The sequence below is a fragment of the Branchiostoma floridae genome, chromosome 11 (genome assembly GCF_000003815.2).
Source record: "Branchiostoma floridae strain S238N-H82 chromosome 11, Bfl_VNyyK, whole genome shotgun sequence".
NCBI classification, from domain to species: domain Eukaryota; kingdom Metazoa; phylum Chordata; class Leptocardii; order Amphioxiformes; family Branchiostomatidae; genus Branchiostoma; species Branchiostoma floridae.
This window is the reverse complement of record NC_049989.1, coordinates 1,611,971-1,627,675: the sequence shown is the minus strand read 5'-3', so window position 1 is coordinate 1,627,675 and position 15,705 is coordinate 1,611,971. Positions and strand designations below refer to the sequence as shown.

The 15,705-nt window shown below is 39.6% G+C and overlaps 1 protein-coding gene across 1 annotated transcript in view; it reads right to left on the bottom strand.

Moving 5' to 3' along the window:
- Positions 1 to 24: 24 nt before the first annotated feature.
- LOC118426112 (E3 ubiquitin-protein ligase HACE1-like) overlaps positions 25 to 15,705 on the bottom strand; it is a 34,459-nt gene continuing 18,778 nt past the window's right edge. Inside the window, exons 16-27 of the mRNA XM_035835370.1 lie at positions 14,336 to 14,438; positions 10,703 to 10,814; positions 9,713 to 9,810; positions 8,440 to 8,527; positions 7,567 to 7,716; positions 5,656 to 5,717; positions 5,201 to 5,335; positions 4,469 to 4,600; positions 4,006 to 4,104; positions 3,372 to 3,442; positions 2,227 to 2,340; positions 25 to 1,226 (exon numbers count right to left, since the gene is read on the bottom strand). Coding sequence (XP_035691263.1) covers positions 1,124 to 1,226; positions 2,227 to 2,340; positions 3,372 to 3,442; positions 4,006 to 4,104; positions 4,469 to 4,600; positions 5,201 to 5,335; positions 5,656 to 5,717; positions 7,567 to 7,716; positions 8,440 to 8,527; positions 9,713 to 9,810; positions 10,703 to 10,814; positions 14,336 to 14,438 — 1,267 coding nt within the window. The 3' untranslated portion in view covers positions 25 to 1,123. The remainder of the gene's footprint in view (positions 1,227 to 2,226; positions 2,341 to 3,371; positions 3,443 to 4,005; positions 4,105 to 4,468; positions 4,601 to 5,200; positions 5,336 to 5,655; positions 5,718 to 7,566; positions 7,717 to 8,439; positions 8,528 to 9,712; positions 9,811 to 10,702; positions 10,815 to 14,335; positions 14,439 to 15,705) is intronic.

Sequence of the window (15,705 nt, the reverse complement as noted above, 5' to 3'; positions counted from 1 at the left end):
TCAATCATGAGCAATGCTACAATATTGAAGTCTTCTGTTTTATTAGGATCTTTCGTAATTTGCACAACTTGTTTTTGTCTTGGACTGTGTCTTCGCATCTACAATCTAGACATCTTAGAGTTGGCATGTCGGTAGTTGTAGTAATCAAACACCTCAGCCACTCTGCAAACACCATAACTTCATGGAGGATTCTTGTTGAGCAAAACTAACAGCCAATCCCTCTTTTCCTACTGCTTTCAATTTGATTCTGAAATCGCCATGGCAACTTTTTAAAGTAACAAATTTATAAATAACAGACTGCACTGACATTTAACTCCATGACCTTACAGTCACCACAATTAAAATATGTACAATGTATGTAATCAACAAGCTCTTAACGTATTAACATAATTTATACAATCTTCTAGGAATACAAAATTATGGTTAAAATCTTCTTCAATCTTTGCTTATGGGTACTGAACATGTCTGACTTGAGGCTGGAGAAAATTTCAAAATTCACTTGACTCATCCATTGAGCAAGTACATTAAAAATTTACATGCTCACACCAACTTTTCACTGCATGGCCCAACATTTAAATGAGAGACTCTAGTTATTTCTATGCGTTTTACTTGCAGCAATGAAATATTTTCAGGTAGAAAAAATAACACCGGGAAAGCATGAAACAAACTGTTAAATACAAGACCAAGGAGTGAGGAATCTTCCAGCTTCCCAATATACACTTTGTGTGGGTGTCATGTACTTACAACAAGACATAATGATCTCACAACATTACCTTCTTCACCAATCAAGAAGTACTAAGTTAAACTCAGAGTTGACGAAAAGCTTATCAGTTGGACAAGCCACTTGGTGCACATATTTAGACCATGTATAGACACAATTACAAGTGGAAAATGGAGTCCAATCATTTTTTTTTGCAACATAATGTTGTTAGCTCATAATAAGTAAAAGTGGATCTGAATTAAGTCAAAGTTAAAGTCAAAATCATGGAAACATCGCACCATAGGACAAGCACTTGCCCATGCAGCACTTTCACTTGCTCAAGCAATCTGATCCATAGACTTAACGTTCCAATATTACTGAATGGTAACTTCCTTGAGTTGTTTTGTACTTCTCACACAGCCATCACGCCATGCCGTATCCCAGACTGCCGTGCTGGAGGGCCACTTTCAGTCGTTCCCTCAGCTCTTCCCTGGACCTGTACTCGGGCAGCTTCAGCAGATTGATGCTGGAATAAGGAGGAAACAGAGAGTTGCTACATATACATGTTTTTAGCGGATTTCCCGCCAGATATCATCAAAAATCGAGGCCACTACACACTTGAAAATGACGCGGTCATCTTCGGCAACATTTCGGTCGCGGGCGGACCGGATTCGGGGTGATCGCGGTCACAGAAGACAAGTGGTCGCTTTGGCCACGTTGCTTAATGCTTGTGTCTATGGGGAAAAAAATCGGGACCGGCCAAAAGCGGTCGTAATACTATTAGGCCGATGGTCGTCTTACGGACGTGGTCGCTTATACAAGTTTCACTGTATATGCTTTCTGTAACATTTACATGGCATTGTACAGACTTAGTGTGTGTGTGTGAGTTGTTAGGTGCTTACGTCAATAGGACATCTGTGCATATGTTGGCACCATGTGGTTGACATTTACATGTACAGTATGTGACTAATGTATCAAGTATACAACAATGCCTTGCATGTACATGTATGTGACAGCAAAGAAGTTTTATATATTACGTAATGTACATAATTGTATATGACAAGACAGAAGTGTTAAGTAATGTACATTGTCGTATAGAAAATAAACTCTGTATCATTCTAGGTACCAGCAGAGGTTAGTAATACACCGTTTTGTACTTAAATAATGTCAATATCTACCCGAAAAACACACGTTTCCATGCGAAATGTGCCAGAAGTTGAAAAATTTGGTGTCCAACAAAAAATTGTAACGACACAAGTCACACCAGCTATTTGATGGAAGCCTGTGTAATACAGGTAGAAACCCGTGTGATATGGAACGTTATCACCTGGGACGGAACACCCACATTGAACTAAATCACTGCCTAAGTATGACATATGTAATACCATTTAAAACATATGTAATATATATAATATGACGAGAGAGAATTGTCTTCACCACGTGCAGGTACATACGATTTTGTACAGTGTATGTACTGTGTGCACTGTAGAAGAAGGTACTAAGAAGGTACTAGTAGGCATACTCACCATGTGCTGGCTGTGGGCAGTAGGTTTGGGGTGTAGGTGACAGGAGAAATGGTGATCTTTTGCATCCCACTTCCTCCTGGAAGATAGGCAAACCCACCATGGGGGACCCTGGAGCTGTAAAAGGGTACAGTAACGCCAACAATTGTTATGAGATCGCATGGCAGAGCGTCAGCGTGTTTGGCTCGTGACCGAGAGGTATCGAGTTTGAACCCTGCTGTGTCACTGAACTTGTGCCTTGGGAATTAGGCACTTAACACGGTTTTCCTCACTTTACTCCCCCGGTGAAATGAGTACCTAGCTTCTAGATCTGCTAGGACGTTAAATGGAGGTACTGTGTTTGGGAAAAGCCACACCCCACGAACATTAAAGGGACATAATGTAGAAATATGGCGCCAAAATTTCAAATGTTCTGAACTTGAAAATCTGCATCCAGATTGACATTTGCCACTTATTTCTAACTTATCTGCGTCATTTTATCACATTTGTAGTGCTAATCAACAACGTCAAAGTAAGCCGCGACCAAATTCACTTACTTCCGGGTAGCCTATCGGAAGTAAGCCGACCGTAGATTTCCAAATCAACCGTCGCGGTCGCAGATCTTCGGAGCGTAGCGGGACTTTCAACAAACTTCAGCAATGATTCGAGCAAACCACCGAACGCGTTCTAAAGCGCATTTGGCTTGCCGGTGAGTTGAATAAAATGGCGGACAACTCAAGCGGCGGAGGGAAGTGCGCATATTTCAAGACATCCTCACGGCTCAACAAAGTCGTATCCATACGTTGTAAATATTGCTGTGCGGTGTAATAAGGTAGACTCAACTCATTATGTAGAGAAATGACCGAAAACAGTGACTTTCATTACATTATGTCCCTTTAAAGAACCTGCCGCACCAATATCAAAAAGAATATTGGGGTCCTTCCCGGTGTGAGTGCTTCAAACCTACAGACTGGTCTCCGTGTTGACATCTTGAAAAGGTGTAATGTCACCTGTTAATCCCCCCACAAACATTGTAAATCTGAATAAATAAAACAATACAACAACACTGTCCAAAGTGAAATCCTAAATAATGTTTCAACATTAAAGAAATGGTGTATTTAAAGACAATTCTATTTTTTGTTTGAATTCTAAGATACAGTTGGACCTACCTTCCTGTTACAAACTGCAGCAGCAACACTCTTTCTTGTTGGGGAAAATCCCTCACTGTCTCCCAGAACCACTGAAAAAGGACAAGAAGTAAAGGTCTTCAGTAAATGACCTTTAAGGTACTTCAGTTAAAATGATCTTTAAGCTTATTTTCCTTTGATAAGATTATGAAAAGGGTGTTCCTATCATTATGCGAAAAACCTTTAATATGATTGTGCTTCGCACGAATCACTATGTGACACACACGAACCTTATGCGATTTGCACAAACCTTATGCGAAACCGGCCGACCACCGCCGGATAACGTGACTTAATGTCATTCGCATATTGGTTTGTGCAAATCGCATAGTGATTTGTGTGATTTTCATATGGTTTGTGCGTTTTTGCTTAGTGATTAGTGAGTATATATCATATAATGTTCATATGAATCTCATAGGGTTTTTGCTTAGACACCCCTGGACAAGGTAATTGTCCAGGGGTGTCTGGGTACATAGCTATTGTATTCTTGAATCTGAAAGCTTAAGGAGCACATTTTTCCTACTGTTTCTGTTCCGAGATTTTAAGTTGCTCATGGTGTAAACTTGAAGTTAAAACAGATTATATACAGTATCAAGTCTTAATACGTCTTACAACAGACCTTAATGACAGGACAGTCAGCTGTGTAACCACTGTTGTAATCTGTGTTCCTTTCAAAATCCTCCACATCAACTTCAGGCAGACCTGACAGCATCAACTCCTGAAGGGATTGATCACAAGAAAACATGCAGATGTTAGAAAAACAAATTGGAGCCAGTCCAAAGGTATAAGATACATGTATGTGAAAAAATAAATCTACTACTACTACGTCAATGAAGATTAGACATCCAGGTAATAGTCTTGACTTGTTTTCCTCCCCTTTTTTAATCAATTCATAGTTTAGATTAACCTGTTCGCCGACTAGATCTCTTTTGCATATCAATTCACAGCTAGCGTATAAAAACTCTCTCCAACAAGATTTCTATAGAGTCACTGACAAAACACACCGACACTGAAATGAAAGTGACTGTTTAAAGAATCATATCCTAAGTGTCGAGTAATTGCTTTTTGGTTGATCTACTTACCAATTCATACTCATCAAAGAGCTGCACCAGAGAACAGGGAATGAAAGCGTGGAATCCCTGCAGGAAAGCGTTGATCTGAGGCTGGATGGCCCTGGTCATGCGCAGCTCGGTCACTAGCTGGACATACTCAGCCTGAAATGGTAGATAATATCATGATGAACCAGAGGGCAGGCCAAAAGTGCAATGTTTATCTCTTTTTCTCAACAAGCTATGTTATACCAACCAAAATATTTGACTGTACTTGTCATTAACACAAGGCATCAAAACCGAAAGTTCGCTGCAGTATCATAACAAGCCGCTAGGTTTGAAGGGATAATGGGTAATGTATCATTGTAGTGTCAAATTCAAAGTCAAAGAAGATGTAAAATGCAAAAATGATGAATCTAATAGTATGATTTACCCGATTTGATATTGTGTGACAGTTTAATATTCATTTGAATGTTTAAGTTTAATGACCTCTTAGATTTCATAATGAAGATTTTTTGCAAAATTTCTGTTGACTAAGTATTCAATGAGGATGTCATCCATATCAGTTGCAGATACAGTAGAAGCCAGCTAATTGCACAACGGATTAACGCACACTTCTGTTAACTGTACAGAATCCCAAACTGGTGAGGTCCAGCTAGATAACTTTGCATTTGCACGAGCCGGATAATTGCACTATAAATTCACAGTTAGGCTGTGCCATTTAGTGGCTTCTACTGTATAACTATTATTGGAGAAACAATTGACCTTGTTTGCCTCTGTAACCTGTATGTTTTTGCCATCAGGTTTCAGCTCCACTTCCTCCATGGCTCCAAACACGTCTGTTTCCACTGAGAAGGTCAACTCCAGCCCGAGGTCACTGATGTCATGATCCAGGATCCACTACAATAACATTCAAATTTCAACACATGATATTAAGTTGTTTGAACCCTGCACAGAGTACAAACTCTCTGTAATTCTCAGACCATTATTGAAGAAGCTGATTTCAGCAAAACTAGCAAAACTAGTTTTGGTGTCACAGTGGCACACTTAATTAAGATGTGGTGGAAGCATGCATTTCTTGGCTTGATGATGCATCAGATGGAGCCTGTAGTATTTAAATTACCTTATGATTTAGATTTTCTTCAGTTTGCTGAAGAATTTCATAATCATAAATGGTCTTATGCAAGGACTTTAATGCAAAATTACAAGAAAACACAAACCTGCAAGTTCTTTGCATATTCCGGGTCAATGGAGGCGACATCATGATAGTTGACAGGGATACCTGTGGAGAAAATTCAACAATAAAGCCCTGCAAATCCATTGCACAGTTAACTCATGACAATTGAATTCTTTAATATATGATTCCACAACTCATGACACTGTAACAGTACTGTTATACATCATAGGTTTGAGAAGTAACTGTTCTTACATTTTGTATAGCAGGGTTCCCACAAGGATTTTTTCACAGCATAGGGGGATTATATCACACTGTAACAGCAATTTAGCAAAATGGAAGAAAAATTTGAAAGCAGAAAGTTTATAACGCTCAGAGACAATATCCTTCAATTTTATGACATAATTTCGTTTTTTACCTATAAAAGTTTGCTACATTGAAACACAGCAAAGGGCCCAAATTATACATAAGAGATTTGTAAGGGCCCCTAACTGCCTTGGTAAGAACCTTGCGGCACTATGCTCTTCTTTTACATGTAGGACTGAAAGGTTCAGATGATGCCAGTTGAAAGAAGGAGCTATGTCCAGTATCAGGGTGAAGTGCACGAAGTTAGGGTGTTCGAAGTTGTACGAAGTTGTACTAAGTTACAACCGTTTCCCACTGGCTTTGAGGCTATATCGGGAGTCACAGATGACGTCAAAACATTTATTGGATGACGTAATCTAACTTCGTACAGTAGGCAGGGTAGGGCGGCATGTTTGCGAAGTTGTCCTAAGTTGTGCAAAGTTACGTGACGTCATCAACTTCGGACAGTGGGCAGGGTAGGGCGGCATGTGCACTATGTGCGAAGTTGTTCTAAGTTGTGCAAAGTTACGTGACGTCATCTAACTTTGGACAGTGGGCAGGGTAGGTCAACAAGTGTGCGAAGTTGTCCTAAGTTGTGCAAAGTTACGTGACGTCATCTAACGTTGGACAGTGGGCAGGGTAGGTCAACAAGTGTGCGAAGTTGTCCTAAGTTGTGCAAAGTTACGTGACGTCATCTAACTTTGGACAGTGGGCAGGGTAGGTCAACAATTGTGCGAAGTTGTCCTAAGTTGTGCAAAGTTACGTATACGTGACGTCATCTAACTTTGGACAGTGGGCAGGGTAGGTCAACAAGTGTGCGAAGTTGTCCTAAGTTATAAAAACAAATACTTATATAAACAAATAAAATATAGATGCACATTAATCAGCACAAAATCAATGTTCATGCATTGTAAAAAAAATTCATTTATTTCAAACCTTTTTGTCTTTTATTTCTCCTCTTAACGTTCGTTTTAACAATGCACACAAAATAATTTAAGTTCACTCTTAATATTATATTTCCCTTTTTTTACGTCACTTCTAAATACAAGTACCTGAAAACATCTCCCCTATCTATTCATAAACTACATGTATTGCAGTCATCTTGCACTACTTTGTATCATAAGAAGTAGTAGTTGTTATTTTATTCCTTGTAATTTAACAATTAATTGAAGTACAGACAACTTTGGTAAACTCCCGTCTTCTTATTCAAAGTTTGGATGGCGTCATAATTAAGATGACGTCATAACTTCGGACAACTTCGTACACCCCCCGGCTGACTGTCCAAAGTTAGATGACGTCATGGTTAGGTTGACGTCATAACTTTGGACAACTTCGGACAACTTCGTACACCCCCCGGCTGACTGTCCAAAGTTAGGATGACGTCATGTTTAGCGTCACGTCATAACTTCGGACAACTTCGGACAACTTCATACACCACCCGGCTGACTGTCCAAAGTTTAGATGACGTCATAACTTCGGACAAGTTCGCACAACTTTGGACAACTTTGGACAACTTCAGACATCTAAATTAACTTAGGACAACTTCGTGCATTTCACCCTGATACTGGACATGGGTGGAAAGAAGATAATAATTCATACAGAAGAGACTTACCCAGGATATGTTTGTAGAAGGACCGAGTGAAGTACACATTTAGCAGCTGCCTGTGGTACAGGGCCAGCCCCATGATGCCTCCTGCAAACCTGAAGTAGTTGAGATGGTCAGGGTTGACAGCTGAGTTACTGTTGGGTTGGAAGGTACTACCTGTAACACACAGAAACTCACTTACAAATTTTGTTTTTTTATTAGAATATTTACACTTAGCTTATACATAAATCATATAAATGTATACATAAATCACAGAAACAGTGTATTGCTCATTCCTTGAGAAAGAAAGGAGTTTGACAGTCGAAATTAGGGTTACTCCAATCTTTATTGATACAGAGTCTATGACTATCATCATCATCATCATCATCGGTCGACATGATCACACATGTTCGCACATGTTTACACACGACGGGGTTATACGGCCCCTTACGGGGTGACATACCCTTTTGCTGGCTAATTACAAGACGGGGATGCGGCAGGTCTCCCATCTGGGTTAATGATGTAATTCACCATATGGCTGATACGAGACAGAGGTTTGCCAGGCCTCCATCCGGGTGATTTGAAGTGAATCACCAACTCCCGACAGAAGGATTTGCACCAACACACACCGCACCATTGCACGTGTGGGGGTTCTTTAACGTGCATGGGGTGTGGCTCTCCCCGTATGCGGGACCTCCATTTAACGTTCTATCCGAGGGACGGCCCAAGCCGAAGCTACTAAGGTACTCATTTGCACCTGAGGAAAGTGAGGAAAGCCGTGTAAAGTGCCTTTCCCAAGGGCACAAGGTCGGTAACACAGCAGCTGGATTCGAACCCGCAACTTCTACAAAGTTGAACACAGATGAACAGATTTAAGTTTTTATCAGCTTTTCCACCTACCATCAGCAGACATTGTGAAGAGCGCATAGTCTGGATTTAGAATCTCCTTGGACAGGATGTCGAACCACTCTCTCACCACACCCTGGCCCTGTCACACACAATAACACAGTATCTCAGGACTGTACAAGAAGTCAACACAATCATATAATAACAGAATTTAAAGCAGGGACAGGCCATGAGGATAGTTGTGAAGATCCCAGGCACTAAGAAGATTATAATGTTTGAGACATAATTGGTTAATGCTAGTTCACCTTTATCCGCGGGGTAACCTATATCCGTTGCCAGGTATGTATAGGGGGACCATGATATATTATGAGGATATTATAGCACGTTGCTGTTAGAAATGGGTATTTAGGGATATTAAGTTGACGGATGATAGTTTCACTGAACATATTACAACTTGAGACCACCGTCCATCCAGTTGATATCCCTTTATACTGTATTGGTTAACACAATGAATATACTACCCGTTACCCTGTGGATAGAGGTGAACAAGCGTAACATCATTTGAATACATGTATGACAGAAAAGAAATCTTCACTTAATATAATGGCAGCCATGATTTGATGAGACTACAAATATTGTGTCAGAAGTTTAATGAAAATATCTAAATGTACAATCCTGTTCACTTGACTTCCAGTTATGTTGCTTCAAAAACAGGTTAGGCTACACATAACTCGTGAATATTGAAGAGCCACTAGACTGATCAATTCACACACAATGTATACAATTGGCCAGTTAACATACTGTAATATTATGTAGACTCCGATGCTATTTCCTGTACAGTAAACAAATGTGCAAATGACTTGAAAATTGATACAAGACTTAGTGTTGCTTGGAAATAGATGTCAAAAGCTTTCTCACCATTATTAGGAATTGCAGAACTGGTCTTAAAAAATGTTTTTGTAAAATGTAATATTATATAGCTGTAAGAAAAATAATAGTTCACCCGAAAAATCAGAATATTTCATGGAGATATGAGGTTTCTGAACTTTTGTTCTTAAAAGAACCAGTCATATATTTTGCACAGTGATCTGAAAAAAATCAGATAATATATTTCATAGAGATATGAGGTATATAAGGTCCTATGAAACCCTTGTTCAACCTCTTACAAAACTTTTTAAAAAGAATCAGCCATATTTTACTCAATCAGCCATACTTTACTCAATGATACACCTTTTCTGATTATCATCAGTTCCCTGTTGATATCAATTTTTGGACACTCAGTGAATCTTAATTTTACATCACAATAAAAGTATGTGACTTCACCTACCATGCCCTCCTCCCCAGTGAACTTGACAGCGATGTTCTCCTTGAGTTTCTCACTGTTCATCTTAGTCACAATCTTGCAGCTGCTGTCAAAAATTTGTTCTGGAGTAAACAGAGATCAGACTTCAATATACCTAATTGGATCAAAATAAAGATCCCCCCTGAGCAACTTATTCTATTATTGGAGGAAGCAGGTACAATGTTGTAGTAATTCTATGATACATACAATGTCGAATGTCTGAAACATTATTAGTCGTAAGATGGTAGTTTGAACAACATGCAAATCTCTCAATAGTATTTCAGATCACCTAGTTTGGGTTCCAGATTTCCCAACTATCATTATGATAACAGTTACTGCATTTCATATTTTGTCATACCTGGGCTGTGGTTATGTTTGATACAGGTGTTCAGGACAGGTGATCATTATAACTTGAGTTATCACTCTGTCACTCTGTGTGCCACTGTCGAAAATTCAAATACCGGATAGATTTAGATGTTGCAATTTGGAATATTGATGTTGTTGTAGGTTTCTGTTTGAGGATAAAAAATTTTCTCAATTTATGGCACATTTTGAAATGTGTATTATTTCCTGGTATGACATAACGCTAGTTCACCTTTATCCGCAGGGTCACCTACAGTATATCTGTTGTTTATCAAAACAGTGTATGTGGGCACATCAACCTGACGGGTGGTAGTTTTAAACTGATCATGAAATATACTGAAAACATTGCAATTTGAAACCAACATCCGTCGACGTGATATCCCCCAATACCCTATTTTTAAAAGTAACGGATTTAGGCTACCCAACGGATAAAGCTGAACTAACGTTACACTGTAATTAACTGTGAATTGAATAACCCTCGGTCCCAGCTCTCCAACTAGGAAGATTGCCGTCTGGCGACCCTACCCACGGTTAGGCTGGTGCTTCAGGTGATACGGAATACACTGTCAGTGCTGTATCATAATTCCCTAACCGAGTCACATCTATCCCAACCTCTGTTAATAAGCAGCACATCATCTTCACTGGGAGGCCTGTGCACCAGGTCTCTGTCACCAGTCTGGGGGTGAAGGTTCTCGTAAAACCACTCTCGACGGGCGGTGAAATCCTGAGGAACATGGAACATAGAAAGTTGTTGGCACCTATGTCATGTAAGGGTGGGTACCGGTACAGAAAATTCATGTCCAGGTCTGGTTCAGGTCCAGAGGATCAGGTCCAGGTCCGGACCTGAACCTGGACCTGATTCAGTATGTGAGAGCATGCGGCTGGACAATACTCAAAACAATGGTAAATTTCGCTACAAAAAGTATGTTTTGGGGAGTATTTGACTCCCACTGGCATTCTTAAATTCTGCAAGACTAACTGCCTCTATACGATTGACTGGAAGACTTTGTAGAGATTACTATAAACTCTACCTGCTTCGCGCTTGTTATTTTCGTTGACCAGTAAGGCCCAAAACGCATGAATTTCTGATCATCTGGTTATTTTCTAATAGGTCCAACATCTGCTCCACCAATTTTTTTTGGTCTGATCTTTCCGGACCAGTACAATAAGAAAAAATGGTTTTGTACCAGTAAAACGTACCGGTACCATGCCATACAGTCATGTAATATCTTCGCCAAGAAGATAATGATTTTGCCGACTTGGGTCTGTATGTAGGTCAACAGGATATAAGTCGAGAAAGTGTGGACGGAACTTTTTGATTTTTTGCAGGTGTGTAGCGGTTGTCGATAGGCATGCCTAGTTCGAAAATGGGTTACCTGGCGTTTTTCTACGGTACGGTAGCGAGCTTAGTATTTTTTTGGGTGTTTTTTCGGGAAGCATAAGTCAAAATGCAGCTGGGCGATTTTCATGATATTTGGCAGGTGTGTAGCGGTTGTAGAAATGATTGTCATGTGCGAGAATGGTTTAGCTACCTTTTACCTATGGTGCTGTAGCTGGCTTTGTATGTAAGTGCGTTTGTCTGTATGCAAGATAACTCAAGACGCTCTTGATGGATGCTAATGATATTTGGTTGATAGGTAGGGGACACAAAAAAGAAAGGTCAAGTTCGATAATGGGCCTCCTGGCAACTTGTTTTGGTACTGCAAGTGAGCAAAGTTTGCGCCTAAATTTTCCAGAAGTGCCAGGTTCATGATTTTTTAATGGTGGATAGCTGTTGGGACTAGGAGTGAATGGTGTAATTTTGGGCCTCCTAGCAGCTTGTTTGGAACTGCAGTGGGTCTTATAGTTCGTAACTTTTTAGATGGATAACCCCTGAGGGGATTGATCGATATTCTTTATTTTTGGGTAGGTAGGTACTTTGGGTGATCATCAACATAATGAGATGCAAATTATGTAAATCACTATCTATTTAAAATAATTACTTAGGGTAGCTTATCCTGGAGAAGCACACAGGGTGAAGGAGAAAGGTAATGTTACATGATACTCTATATGTCTGGACGTGTACAGTTCACCAGTGAGGGAAGGTGGTGACCTGGTTACACCAAATTAACCCTGACTCAAGCAGCAAAAGGGAGAGAATCAGTCATGTGGAACCGAATTCGAAGTTTCCCCGAAGTCTAAGAGACCAGACCTGCCCAGCCCTTTATCCCGCTGGTCTGAGTTTTAATAAGATTTGTGGGCATGATTCTCTTCGCCAGAAGAGTAATGTTATTGGTTGTATGGGTCTATATGCTGGTGAACAGCATATAACTCGAGAAATTGTTAGCCAAGATCCCAAGGCAATTGGGCACCAATGCTACCCTACCAATGTGTGTGGACCATTAATCATCATTTATCATTCAAGCCCCTCAGACTGTAGCAAATTATCCTGATCTGCTTCCCCTGACATGGGCCAGTCACACCAAATTAACCCCCTGCCCTCAGTGTCCGGCCTTTAGCACAAAGATGACCTCTCAACTTAAAGACAAATCAAAGGTGCAGCAGAACTAATTGATTATCCTGACGATACACATGTCATTGACCTGATAATTGTTTGCAGGGGAGAGAAGCATGAACAAGTGTCTCTAGGGCTCAGGGCTATATATTCAAACCAAATAAGCTCATTAGATCACTATTGTCCGTGCTATGATATTGGTACACCAGTACTTCTTTGAGAGTCCAAATACCCAGGTCTAACAGTCAGTCAGTCAGTCGAGGACATCAGACATCAACTCGGGAAGCTTGCAGGACCCTTATAACAGCGGTCTATTCATTATACTCCAAAAAGGCTCTGAGTGTCTAGAGATTATTTAATGTTTGCGCATAGAGAAATGTCTCAGTACCAGAGTGAATGCTAGTTCTAAGAGCTTGGCCAAGTTTTATGGCAGATGGGAGGAGTAACATGCCATACATTCATTTAGATAAAACTTAGGTGCACTTTATATTTTGCTTAAACCATCCTGTGTCGGTTAACCGTCATATGACGCTTAACCGTCACCGGTCTAAAGAGGAAATAAAGGGCGTATGATGGTATTTCCACAAACCGTCCTGAGCCACCTCCGGACCTTGTCCTGGTTCGGTTCAGTGCGGGGCCGTGATGGTTTCTCCGTGAAAGAGAAACCATCACTGGTGACAGTAATAGGAGGGTGTGGGTCATACGCTAATGATGTGCTAACGAGACTGTAGCAATGGAAACATGTTTTTCCTCATTCTAATCTTTTGAGACATTGAAAGTCGTCAAATGTTCCAAGTGGAATGGCCATTTTCCTACGGTACTGCAGTAGAATGTATGGGTGTTTGTAAACAACAATACCCGTGGTTAGATGGGATAGATAAATATAATTTTCAACTGCTACAAACACAAGTTCATGCAGTCGTTTGCTTTGGGGTAGGTGCTCTTTTAAAAATAGTACTACATGAATGAGACCTAATAGTCTTGAACAAAGGCATGATTATTTGGCGAAGATATGTGTTTGTGGAACTCTAGTTTAAATATAGTATTACATAAAAAAATTCAGCCATCTGCAGGAATCATAGAAAATGTTCTAATTCCTCAAATCTAAAATGTTCTAAATCCTAAAAGCTAAAATGTGACAATCATCCTTCTGATTGGTCAATATCTTGTGTCATTATATAATCTCTCATTCTGATTGGTCAATGACGGTTAATATCCACTACTTGAAATCCTGCATCTCCTCTTCTTGGTCAATGTACTGTGCAGCTCTATTGATGATTGATCAACATTTCATTCACCACATGTGGCACTTCTCTCATCTCACTCTATAAATAACTTGTCGGACATATAACAAAATCTTATATCATGTTACCTTGTCATAACCAATATGAAATAAAGCCTTCTGATTGGCCAACTTCGTATGGCTATATGGAAATTAACTCTATTCAATGCATGCCATGTAGTGTTAGTCAACAGCAGCTATTCATGTAGCTCCATTGTTACCTTTTGAACACACACTAATCTGGGGATTGTTTGGTTACTTGTAGTGTTGTACCAGTATACCTGGTACATTGTATAATTATACAACATTGCATAGGCTATTAAGAACCATGTTATACATTTCTACATGGTCAGGAGTATATACATGTATCTGCAGGGACCTTTTACAATTACTGCCATCACTAAGTGTTGATACAGACAAAAGAATGCTGTGTTTGATTGTCTCTAACCTTGAACTTTGTTGTACTCACCTGTGCCTTAATGATGTGCATGAACCTGGACATGAGCTCGGGGCATTCCAGTAGGAAGTGGAAATGGTCAAAGATGATCTTGGGATTTCTGCAAGAGGTAGACATTTACAGATCACTGGGAGTTACAATAGTCTACAATGTATAATAGGCGATTGGGGCTAAAATTGCTCAGATTATGGTAAAAGCAATAATAATAAGTAATCTTTATTGCAAACTCATGCCCGAAGGCAAATTGCAGACAGCATGGTATACATAATTGTATACTCAACAAGGAAGTCGTATACATAATAATTATTGTATACTCAACAAGGAAGTTGTATAGTTATTACATTAATTGTATACCCAACAAGGAAGGAACATGATATTTATAGATGAACGGGAAATTCTAAATCTACTTCTACTTAAGCTGTTTATTGGGTTTGACTTCTTTTCTGTGTGCAGGGGGAGATGAATTGTCCAACATTTTCATAATTATTGTGTCTTTGGGGTAATTAGCATACAGCAATAGAAACTATTCTAGGCCCGGGACGAATCCTGCTTTTACATGGCAACTGTCGCAAGGTCATCTTAATTTTTTGCTTTGCAATGATCATTATTAGAGAGCGAATGTTGTATTTTTCCTTGAAGACAGTCCTTAATGTACATTTTTGTATACTCCAAATATTAAGTACGCAAGGATCAATCATACCAAATTTTATGCTTTTACCACATTATGACCAATTGTCACCATATTTTGCATCAGATGCCTTAACTTATAATTATATAGTGTCATAATGAGGGCTTCAAGTTCTTTCATTGGACAGTTACATTTTATGACTTGGGATATACATCATTTTGTGTACCTGTCAAAATACAGCATAGCCTATACATGTTAGTAACATTAAGAGTATGGGCTTTCTCACGCAACCTTCCGTGGCAGTTCAACCAATTCAACCAAAAACAATGTGTCAGACACTTCAGGACTTTCATTTTATTTGTTTAACAAGGAGTGTACACTCAGCCCAAAGCTACATGTAGACTGGCTTTTTAGGCAGTCCTGGACTTAAAAAACAAAAAAACCTAATTCCTCTGAGTCAGTATACTACTAGAGTCAAATAGGGTGTCACAGTTCTTGTTCCAATTCCTTCTAGTATCTTGCCATTTCATGCCACTGCTGGTAGAGGTTACCCATATATTCATTATTATAAACTTTAAGGTTCTTCAAAACTCAAGCAGAATTGTTCTCACTTCCAACGTTTCAATGTCTGTCAGACACCATCATCAGGGTTAGACAGCCACCAAAACGTTGGAAGTGAGTACAACTCTGGTTGTGTTTTGAAGAACCTTTACCATTATAAGAGTAATTTACCAACCTCATGACACTATTTACA